This window comes from Cetorhinus maximus, unplaced genomic scaffold, assembly GCF_964194155.1.
Source record: "Cetorhinus maximus unplaced genomic scaffold, sCetMax3.hap1.1 HAP1_SCAFFOLD_3391, whole genome shotgun sequence".
NCBI classification, from domain to species: Eukaryota; Metazoa; Chordata; class Chondrichthyes; order Lamniformes; family Cetorhinidae; genus Cetorhinus; species Cetorhinus maximus.
In genome coordinates, this window is record NW_027599304.1 from 3,703 (window position 1) to 15,000 (window position 11,298).

Sequence of the window (11,298 nt, forward strand, 5' to 3'; positions counted from 1 at the left end):
CTCATGGCCACCCCCAGATCAAGATCAGGATAGCTCGATGCCCAACTGGCCCTGGTCCCCTTAAAGCCACTGCTCTCCCCGGAGTGAGGCCATTCGGCCCCTCGAGCCTGCGCTGCCGTTCAGTAAGATCGCGGCTGATCCGATTGTGGCCTCAACTCCACATTCCCACGTACCCCCCCCCGATAACCTTTGACCCCCTTGTTGATCAAAAACGTATCTCACCCTTGACTATACTCAGTGACCCAGCCTCTATCCTCATAAGACAAACCCCCTTCGTCCCGGGAACCAGCCGCGTGAACCTTAACTGCTTCCATCGCGAGTACATCCCTCCTTAAGTAAGGGGACCGAAACTGTGCACAGTGCTCCAGGTGTGGCCTCACCAACGCCCTGTCCAGTTGTGGTAAGACCCCGACCCCCTGCTTTTATACTGCATTCCCCAACCCCACCACATTAGCCGCCATGGGGCTAGATTTCCAGTTTGGTGTGCGGGCACCAGGTACGGGCGTGAAATAGCGGGCGATGATACTGGGCGAGCGCCCATGACCTCAGCCTCACGCTCAGGCGATATTTCGATCAGAGTCCCCGCCGACAATGAAGAGGGCCCATTAATAAATAAATGAATTATAAAGGGGAACCTTCCCCTGCCCGCACAGCCTTCCGCTTCGCGGGCGGGCAGGCGCAAGGGGCAGAGCGGCCTCTGGATTTTCGAGGGGCACCTCATCCCCCCGGGCGGGGGTGAGGTTTCCGAAGCTTAATTAAAAACAAAATAAACACTTTTAAAATCTCGTTTTTAACACGTTCCCTGCTCGTGTGACAGAGCCCACATGGGGTGGGGTGCAGCAGTGGTGGGGGAACAACGTCTATCTTCATTTTAAAATCTTTACTTTTAATGTTGGAGATCTTCAGCTCCCTGAGGCAGATCCGGGCTGAAGGTTAACCCCCTCTGAACATTCTAGAAACGTCCAATCTCGGGCTGTGCGCTCGGACCCTGCTTTGAAGTGGAGCCCCGGACCCCACATCTCCGTTTCAGCCCCGCTCCCATCAAGGAGGCACCTCAGAAGCACGCCCCTGCCCTCTCCTGCCCACCTGGCCTCCCCTTCGCTCCGGCCGGCTGGTCGACTGTGGGGGGCGTCGCACCCCAGTCCCAAGCCTCTCACCCCCCCCCCAGCGCTAAGCCGTCGGGTTGGCAAATGGGTGGCGGCGGGGGGTGAGGCGGGGGTGGGGGGGTTGATTGGCCCTCGCCGGATTCAGCGGGATCCCAACGCAAAACCCCCCACCCACCTCCCCCCCCCTCCCACTCCAAACCAGCCATCACCCCACCCCGTCCCCAAATGCCAACCCCCCTCGAGAGAGAGAGAGAGAGCAGAGAAGGAGGAGAGAGGGATTGAATGAACTCAGCGTGGCGGGGCAGAGGTGGGATCGGGCTGGTCAGCGCCCGGAAGCTGCCAGTGACGGACGGACTCTTGAGGGGGTGATAGAGGCTGCGAGGAGACCCCGAATGGAGCGGTGAGAGTCAGCTCGGCACGGCGATCGGTTACGAACCTCCTGACCCTGCAATGGAAGAGGAGAAGGGGCTTTAAAAACCGTGGAAAGAGAGGCAAAGCTCAACGTGGGTTGCACACGCTCACATTCGCTCTCCTGGGTGCCGCTGCTCCCACAGATTGTATAAGTAGCGGGCTATCCATCCAAGGAAGGCATCACAGACAAGACAGACAACCTCGCATCCAGCACCTGCTGGTGTGACAGAGCCACATTCGGGGACAATGTCTACCCTCGTTTCAAAATCTTTATTTTTAATGTTAGAAATCGTCAGCTCCCTGATCTGTGCCTTCAGGGAGCTGTCAGTGCTCTCCCCCAGCGCATGTGCTGACCTCCGCGCTCCCCCCCTCCCCCCACAAGCCCAATCCAGGCAGCGCTGAGCGTTTCAGCGCACGATTCACGCTGCCTGCCCGTTAATTGGCCTCCGCCAGCTCTCTCCATTAACGGGGAGTGGAATAAGGTTCGTGTTAGATACAGAGTAAAGCTCCCTCTACACTGTCCCCATCAAACACTCCCAGGACAGGTACAGCACGGGGTTAGATACAGAGTAAAGCTCCCTCTACACTGTCCCCATCAAACACTCCCAGGGCAGGTACAGCACGGGGTTAGATACAGAGTAAAGCTCCCTCTACACGGTCCCCATCAAACACTCCCAGGACAGGTACAGCACGGGGTTAGATACAGAGTAAAGCTCCCTCTACACTGTCCCCATCAAACACTCCCAGGACAGGTACAGCACGGGGTTAGATACAGAGTAAAGCTCCCTCTACACTGTCCCCATCAAACACTCCCAGGACAGGTACAGCACGGGGTTAGATACAGAGTAAAGCTCCCTCTACACTGTCCCCATCAAACACTCCCAGGACAGGTACAGCACGGGGTTAGATACAGAGTAAAGCTCCCTCTACACTGTCCCCATCAAACACTCCCAGGACAGGTACAGCATGGGGTTAGATACAGAGTAAAGCTCCCTCTACACTGTCCCCATCAAACACTCCCAGGGCAGGTACAGCACGGGGTTAGATACAGAATAAAGCTCCCTCTACATTGTCCCCACCAAACACTCCCAGGACAGGTACAGCACGGGGTTAGATACAGAGCAAAGCTCCCTCTACACTGTCCCCATCAAACACTCCCAGGACAGGTACAGCACGGGGTTAGATACAGAGTAAAGCTCCCTCTACACCGTCCCCATCAAACACTCCCAGGACAGGTACAGCACGGGGTTAGATACAGAGTAAAGCTCCCTCTACACTGTCCCCATCAAACACTCCCAGGGCAGGTACAGCACGGGGTTAGATACAGAGTAAAGCTCCCTCTACACCGTCCCCATCAAACACTCCCAGGGCAGGTACAGCACGGGGTTAGATACAGAGTAAAGCTCCCTCTACACTGTCCCCATCAAACACTCCCGGGACAGGTACAGAGATAAGTTTTGACACGTGTGTTTGGGGACTAGAGGAAGGTGTTTAGATGGGATCAGCCTCCAGGAGGAGTGGGCAGAGTGTGAGTCAGGGTTGGGTTTGAGCTGTGCACTGAGCTGACAGTGAACTCTCTGCTGTTCAGTCCCTTGGTGAATCAGCGTGTTCAGTAACGGGAGTTTTGGCTGAATGCAGAGCGAGCTGTGAGAGCAGGAAACTGGCAGGGAATTTGAGGAACAGCGTTCAGGATGGTGAGTTCTGTGGTCAGTTAGTTCCTTCTCAACAACCCAGCTCCTACCATCGGGGAGCAGTGACTGGGCCCAAGTGTCACTGGGTTCGAGAAAGGTAAATAGGTCCCTTGAGGGCATCGTGGGAATAGAAAGCAGGAGGGGGAGACAGAGAGAGACAGAGAGAGGGTCAGAGAGACAGAGAGAGAGAGAGGGAGAGACATCGGGAGAGAGAGAGAGAGAGAGAGAGAAAGAGAGAGTGAGAGGGGGACAGAGAAAGGGTCAGAGAGATAGAAAGTGTGAGAGAGAGGGGGAGACATCGGCAGAGAGAGAGAGAGGGACAGAAAGAGGGACAGGGAGAGGGTCAGAGAGACAGAGAGAGAGAGAGAGAGAGATGTTGGGAGAGAGAGAGAGTGGGAGAGAGAGTGACAGAGGGAGTGACAGAGCAAGAGAGATAAACAGAGAGAGAGAGAGAGAGAGGGACAGAGAGAGGGTCAGAGAGACAGACAGAGAGAGGGAGACATCGGGAGAGAGAGAGAGGGGGAGAGAGAGGGACAGAGGGACTGACAGAGTGAGAGACACAAACAGAGAGAGAGCGAGAAAGGGACTGAGAGAGGGACAGAGAGAGAGAGACAGGCATAGAGTGCGAGAGAGAAACAGAGGGAGGGACAGAGAGAGAAAGACATAGAGAGAGAGAGAGACAGAGAGAGAGAGAGAGACAGATGGATGTACAGAGAGAGAGAGAGAGACAGATGGATGTACAGAGAGGGAGAGAGAGACAGAGACAGAAAAACGGACAAAGGGAGGGGCAGAGGGAGGGGGTCAGAAAGATAGAAGTAGAAAGAGAGACAGGTAGAGAGAAAGAAAGAGACAGACACCCAGAGAGAGTGAGACAGAGATAGAAAGAGACAGAGAGGGAGAGAGACAGAAACAGAGGAGAGATACAGAGACAGACAGAGATAGAGTGATAGAGAGACAGAGAGAGAACGAATCACACACATCCACAGAGATGGAGAAAACAGAAACCGAGAGTGAAAAGAGAGAGAAATTAGACAGACACAGAGAGAGAGAGAGAGACAGAGACAGAGAGAAAGAGAGAGAGAAAGCAAGAGAGAGAGAGAGACAGGGAGAGAGAGAGTCAGAAGGGAAAATGTCTGCAGGAGCTGGTTCCAGTAGGAATGTCAGTGCCTGTTGTGGGGAATGGCTTCTGTCGGGGAGATGCAGTTCAGGGAGAGAAAGAGGGAGAAAGCGTAAATGGGAGTGGGTGTGAGACAGGGAGAGAGAGAAAGAGAAAGGCGGGGAGAAGGGGGAGGCAAAGAGACAGAGGGCAAGGGAGGAAGGGAGAGAGAGTGGAAAGAGAGAGAGAGAAAACAGAAGGGAAGGGGAAGGGGGAGAGGGGAGAGTTCAGAGGGAGAGAATGTGAGAGTGGAAGAGGAAATAAGAGTGTGGGAAGAGATAGAGAAAAAGGGAGTGAGAAGGAGAGAGAGAGAGGGGTTTTGTCCGAAACCAACACGAGGAACTTGGGAATGACAAACCGCAGTTCCACAGTGCCACCAGTGGCGGTGCAGTGTAACTACAGCGTGACACGTTTACATAGCATGCTCCCATTGAAACGGAGTGGGGGAGGGTAGAGGAATTGAGAGGGAAAGTGTGCACGGACATGGAATTACAAATAAATTCAAATATGGATTACGTCCTTTTTCCGTAAAAATCCCCATTTCACCCCGGAAAGTGCTGGAGCTTTCTATGGCCCCCTGTCCGCTGCTTGGTGGACCCCCTAAGGAAACGCGCGCGTTCGGGTGGTGACAAATCAAATCTGGTTCGGAACTTAAATAGAAATAAGCAAAATGAAACCTTCAGTGCTGTCGGTGATTGTTGACCTCTCTGGATTCTTGTTCTGAGGATCTTTGCCCACTTCCGAGCTCTTGGCCATTTCTGAAAGTGGAATGCACTAAACTTTACCACGTTAAATGCGGCTCCGAACTGACTGCCAATGCCTCGATTCGATCTCCCTCTTAAAACCTTCACCGCGCGAGGGAGAAGGATCCCAGCTTCTCCACGCGACTCGTTTCCCGCGTGCCGTTCTGGTCAGTCTCCTCCGGCCTCACTCTCAGGCTCCTGACACCTTTCCAAAAGTCCAGAATCGCCCACCAAACTCCAGCTGGGGATTGACTAGTGCTTGACAAAGTCTCTGGCTGAAAGGCTCCTCCCGGGAACGCTGGGATAACTGGTGGGGGCGGGGGGGGAGGTGGAAGGGGAGTGGGGGCCTACTCTGATGCTAAAGCCTCTTTCGGAGTTTGGCCAGCAACAGAGGGGCATGTGTCCAAGTGACATGTTTCGATCCCAAATGGTCAGGTTTAGGCAACAGGGGCTGGCATCCCCTCCATCCCTAGGGCTCGTGGCCCTTAGCAACAAGGCCGAGGCCTGTGGCTCCAGGCTTCCTTTGAGGCCCTGCAGCCACAGTTACAGGCCCCACCCCGTGCCTTGAGGCCATTTCACAACCAGGTCGGTCCTCAAAATGGCTGGCTTTCCCCGCGTTGTTGGCCACCAAGTCGTCGGGGCACCGAAGGGGGCCATTCGGCCCATCGAGCCCATGCTAACTCCCTGCGCGCCAATCCAGTCAGCCCCATTCCCCGCCCACTGTCCTATCCCTGTATCCCTGCAAATTTTATTTCCCTTGAGCGCCCACCCAATTTCCTTTCACCCCCTTACCCCCTCTTACCCCAAAACCTTAAATCTGTGTCGCTCCCCCACCCCCAACCCCCAAGCGCTTGTCCCATCAGCCAATGGGAACAGCTTCTCTTTGTCTACATTATCCAAGCCTGTCACCATCTTGTCCACCTCTATCAAATTCCCCCCCCTACCCTCAATCTCCTTTGCCCCAAGGGGAACAGGCCCAGTTTCTCCAACCCCCTAACCCCGTCGCTAATTGAGGATTCACAACCTTTCAGATCCAGCGCTGGGTCACTGTCTCTGCTGACAGTGCTGCTGCAATGTGAAGACAAGTCAGTGTCCTCCTCCTCCCCCTCCTCCTCCTCCTCCTCGTTTCCAGTCGCGCACCAGCCTACCCGCCTCTGGCGGAACCTCTGCCGAGGGGTCTCTGAGCCGTAGATCCGGGAGCTCAGCTTCCGGCGCGCCCTCATCTGGACCTTCCCGGCCTCAGGCGATCCCTCCATCTCCGGCCCCTTTGTCTGTCGGCTCAGAGTGTCCGATCCACCTGAACAACACAAGACCGGCTGAGCATGAGGGAGGTTCACCCTAGACCCCCTCAGTCTTCAGTGAAACCCATCCCCCAGTCCCCTCGCTCTCCCATCGAAGACCATCTCTCCATACCCCTAACAATTCCATCGAAGACCATCCCTCTAATCCCCTCCCTCTCCCATCAAAGACCATCTCTCTAATCCCCTCCCTCTCCCATCAAAGACCATCTCTCTAATCCCCTCCCTCTCCCATCAAAGACCATCCCTCTAATCCCCTCCCTCTCCCATCAAAGACCATCTCTCTAATCCCCTCCCTCTCCCATCAAAGACCATCTATCTAATCCCCTCCCTCTCCCATCAAAGACCATCTCTCTAATTCCCTCCCTCTCCCATCAAAGACCATCCCTCTAATCTCCTCACTCTCCCATCAAAGACCATCTCTCCATACCCCTAACAATTCCATCGAAGACCATCCCTCTAATCCCTCACTCTCCAATCGAAGGCCATTCCTCCAATCCCCTCACTCTCTAATTGAAGACCATCCCTCTAGTCCCCTCACTCTCCCATCAATGACCATCTCTCTAATCTCCTAACACTCCCATCGAAGACCATCGCTCTAATCCCTCTCTCTCCAATCGAAGACCATCCCTCCAATCCCCTCACTCTCCCATTAATGACCATCCGTCTAGTCCCCTAACTCTCCCATCAAAAACCATTGCTCTAATCCCTCACTCTCCAATCGAAGACCATCCCTCTAATCCCTTAACTCTCCCATCGATGGCCACTTCTCTAATCCCCTGACTCTCCCATGGAAGACCATCCCTCTAGTCCCCTAACTCTCCCATGGAAGACCATCCCTCTAGTCCCCTGATTCTCCAGTCGAAGACAATCCCTTTAGTCCCCGACTCCATTCGAAGACCATCCCTCCAAACCCCTCGCTCTCCAATCGAAGACCATCCCTCCAATCCCCTCGCTCTCCAATCGAAGACCATCGCTCCAATCCCCTCGCTCTCCATTCGAAGACCATCCCTCCAATCCCCTCGCTCTCCAATCGAAGACCATCCCTCCAATCCCCTCACTCTCCAATCGAAGACCATCCCTCTAATGCCCTCCCTCTCCAATCGAAGGCCACCTTGTGTAACGGGGGATCTGTCTCCCTGGGAGGGAGGGTGACTGATAGAGTGGGCTTGTGTTACCTGTGTGTTTGGAGGGGGTCTGGGGTAGCTCGGAGTTATCCGGCGGGGTGGGGTCCTCCATCGAGTCGAGGCTTCCTCCTGTGTTGATGAAGATGGTCCTCAGCTGGTCCTTGCTGATCTCCTTCCGAGGCTTAATCAACTTCTTCATCTTGTCGGCTATCCAATTCCCCTTCCTGCTGGGACAGAGAGGGGTTGTGTGAGCCCCTCCATCAAGGGATAAATTGCTCCCCCCCTACCCCCCCTCCCCCACCAATCCCATCAGAGGTACAATTCCCCTCAGCCCCCCACCCCCTCCTCACCTCCTGGGCATGGCGGGATCAATGACTCGATACTGATCCATGATCTTCTCCACAAGTTTCTGTTTCTCCCGTCTCAGCTCACTCAGCTTGTCCCTGTCGGGGTAACAAGGAGAGACAAGTGAGCAAGAGAAGGGCAGGCTTGTCAAGGAGTAGGGGGGAAGGGGGCAGAGAGGGGTGGCCAGGCAAGGGGGCGGCGGAGAGGCACTGGCTAAGGGGTGGAAGGGTTGGGCGAAGGTGGGTGAAGGGGTGGAAGGGTTGGTTGCTGGGTTTCTCAAGGGGCACTGGATGAGGGGCACCGGTTGAGGGGCATTGGACAAGGGGCAGTAGACGAGGGGAGCTGGACAAGGGGCAGTGGACGAGGGGTGCTAGACAAGGGGCGCTGGTAAAGGGGCGCTGGTCAAGGGGAGATGGTCAAGGGGCACTGGTCAAGGGGCACTGGTCATGGAGCGCTGGTCAAGGGGCACTGGTCATGGAGCACTGGTCAAGGGGCACTGGTCATGGAGCGGTGGTCAAGGGGTGCTGGTCGAGGGGCACTGGTCATGGGGCACTGGTTGAGGGGCACTGGTTGAGGGGCACTGGTCGAGGGACACTGGTCATGGGGCACTGGTTGAGGGGCACTGGTCAAGGGGCACTGGTCATGGGGCACTGGTCATGGGACACTGGTCGAGGGGCACTGGTCATGGGGCACTGGTCGAGGGGCACTGGTCATGGGGCACTGGTCATGGGGCACTGGTTGAGGGGCACTGGTCATGGGGCACTGGTCATGGGACACTGGTCGAGGGGCACTGGTCATGGGGCACTGGTCATGGGGCACTGGTTGAGGGGCACTGGTCAAGGGGCACTGGTCATGGGGCACTGGTCACGGGACACTGGTCATGGGGCACTGGTCATGGGGCACTGGTCATGGGGCACTGGTTGAGGGGCACTGGTCATGGGGCACTGGTCATGGGGCACTGGTTGAGGGGCACTGGTCATGGGGCACTGGTCGAGGGGCACTGGTCATGGGGCACTGGTCATGGGGCACTGGTCTAGGGGCACTGGTCATGGGGCACTGGTTGAGGGGCATTGGTCATGGGGCACTGGTCATGGGGCACTGGTCTAGGGGCACTGGTCATGGGGCACTGGTTGAGGGGCATTGGTCATGGGGCACTGGTTGAGGGGCATTGGTCATGGGGCACTGGTCATGGGGCACTGGTCAAGGGGCACTGGTCATGGGGCACTGGTCATGGGGCACTGGTTGAGGGGCGCTGGTTGAGGGGCACTGGTCATGGGGCACTGGTTGAGGGGCATTGGTCATGGGGCACTGGTCATGGGGCACTGGTCATGGGGCACTGGTCGAGGGGCGCTGGTTGAGGGGCACTGGTCATGGGGCACTGGTTGAGGGGTGCTGGATGATGAGCCAACATTACCAGGCACTGGCATAGCTCTGAGCACTCACATGTACTGCCTTTGTTCCTCATGAAACTGGTCCTTACTCTCGACTGTCTTCTCCAGCAGAGCTCGGTTATCCTCAGTCAGGGATTTGATCTGGTGCAACAAGTGACGATTCTCCTCCTCCAGATTCCCTTTGAGTTGGTTCAGCAACTTTTCAGGAAAGAGAGAGAGAGATTTTTGACGTGTCAACTCCAGATGGAGGTGGTGGCACTGGCACAGCCTCATCCACTGGCCTCCTGTGACGTGTGAGTGAGTGAGTGAGTGTGAGTGTGAATGTGCGTGTGTGAGTGTGTGGGTGAGAGTGTCAGTGAGTGTGTGTGTGTGAAGGAGTGAGAGTGAGTGAGAATGTGAGTGTGAGTGAGTGTGAGTATGTGTATGTGAATGTGTGTTTGAGTGTGTGTTTGCGTGAATGTGTGAGTGAGTGTGAGTGAGTGTGTGTGTGTGAGTGTGTTTGCGTGAAGTGTGAGTGAGTGTGTGTGTGAGTGTGAATGTGAGTGTGATTGAGTGTGAGTGAGTGAGTGTGTGTGAGTTTGTGCTTGTGTTTGAGTGAGTGTGTGAGTGAGTGTGGATGTGAGTGTAAGTGAGTATGTGAATGTGAGTGAGTGTGTGAGTTAGTGTGTGTGAGTGAGTGTGAGTGTGAGTGATTGTGAGTGTGTGCGTGTGTAAATGAGTATGAGTGAGTATGAGTGTGTGTGTGTGAGTGAGTGTGAGTGAGTGTGTGTGAGTATGTGAGTGAGTGTGTGTGTGAGTGTGTGAGTGTGTGTGAGTATGTGAGTGAGTGTGTGTGTGTGAGTGTGTGTGAGTGAATGTGTGTTTGTGTGAGTGTGTGAGTGAGTGTGAGTGTGTGTGTGAGTGAGAGCGTGAGTGTGTGTGTGAGCGAGTGTGTGTTTGTGTGAGTGTGTGTGAGTGTATGTGTGAGTGAGAGCGTGAGTGTGTGTGAGTGTGTGAGTGTGAGTGAGAGTGATTGTGTGTGAGTGAGTGTGAATGAGAGTGTGTGTGTGTGAGTGTGAATGTGTGTGTGAATGTGTGAGTGAGTGAGTGTGTGTGTGAGTGAGTGTCAGTGAGTGTGTGTGTGAGTGAATGTGTGTTTGTGTGAGTGTGTGTGAGTGAGTGTGAGTGAGAGTGAGTGTGAGTGTGTGTGAGTGAGTGTGAATGAGACTGTGTGTGTGTGTGAGTGAGTGTGAATGAGAGTGAATGAGAGTGTGTGTGTGTGTGTGAGTGAGTGAGAGTGTGTGTGTGAGTGAGTGTGTGTGTGTGTAAGAGTGTGAGTGTGTGTGAGTGAGTGTGTGAGTGTGAGTGAGAGTGAGTGTGAGTGTGTGTGAGTGAGTGTGAATGTGTGTGTGAGTGGGTGTGAGTGTGAGTGTGTTCGGGTGAGTGTGAGCGTGAGTGTGAGTGTGAGCTGTGTCCTGTCCTACCTCACACTGGCTGCTCAGTTTGGACATGCGAATATCCAGTTGTTGGTTCTGGTCCTTCAGGAAGTTGCTCTCTGCCTCACTCCGCGCTTTCTCCACCTGGATGGCACTGAGCTGGCTCCTCAGAGCCCTGTGATCATCCCTGAGCTCCAGCCGCCGCCTCTCACAGTCCGCGTGGCTCTCAATGAGTCTGTTGGGAGCAGGAGTGAGTCAGTCCCTGTCCACAGAGGGAGAGCCGAGGAACTGTGAGCTGATACATGGAGACACGGTATAAAATAAAGGCTACAACCCTAAAGGGGGTGCAGGAGCAGAGGGACCTGGGTGTATATGTGCATAAACTATTGGAGGTGGCAGGGCAGGTTGAGAGAGCAGTTAATAAAGCGTACAGTATCCTAGGCTTTATTAATAGGGGCATGGAGGTTATGTTGAGATTGTATCAGTCACTCGTTGGGCCTCAGCTGGAGTATTATGTCCAGTCCCGGGCACCACACTGTAGGAAGGATGTGAAGGCACTGGAGAGAGAGTGCGGAAAAGATTCACGCGAATGGTTCCAGGGATGAGGAACTTCAG

The 11,298-nt window shown here is 54.9% G+C and overlaps 1 protein-coding gene and 1 long non-coding RNA gene across 2 annotated transcripts in view; both read right to left on the reverse strand.

Moving 5' to 3' along the window:
- Window positions 1-1,352: 1,352 nt before the first annotated feature.
- LOC144677993 (uncharacterized) lies at window positions 1,353-6,211 on the reverse strand. Its single transcript, XR_013575904.1, has 3 exons — window positions 6,132-6,211; window positions 5,042-5,122; window positions 1,353-1,551 (listed from the first exon to the last, which is right to left on the reverse strand). It is a non-coding gene; the product is annotated as an uncharacterized LOC144677993 (long non-coding RNA).
- A 2-nt stretch (window positions 6,212-6,213) lies between these two features.
- The window catches only part of LOC144677994 (girdin-like), a gene marked incomplete at both ends in the record, with an annotated part of 16,744 nt that continues 11,659 nt past the window's right edge, over window positions 6,214-11,298 (reverse strand). Inside the window, 5 exons of the mRNA XM_078537931.1 lie at window positions 6,214-6,404; window positions 7,584-7,756; window positions 7,883-7,975; window positions 9,321-9,466; window positions 10,732-10,918. Coding sequence (XP_078394057.1) covers window positions 6,214-6,404; window positions 7,584-7,756; window positions 7,883-7,975; window positions 9,321-9,466; window positions 10,732-10,918 — 790 coding nt within the window. The remainder of the gene's footprint in view (window positions 6,405-7,583; window positions 7,757-7,882; window positions 7,976-9,320; window positions 9,467-10,731; window positions 10,919-11,298) is intronic.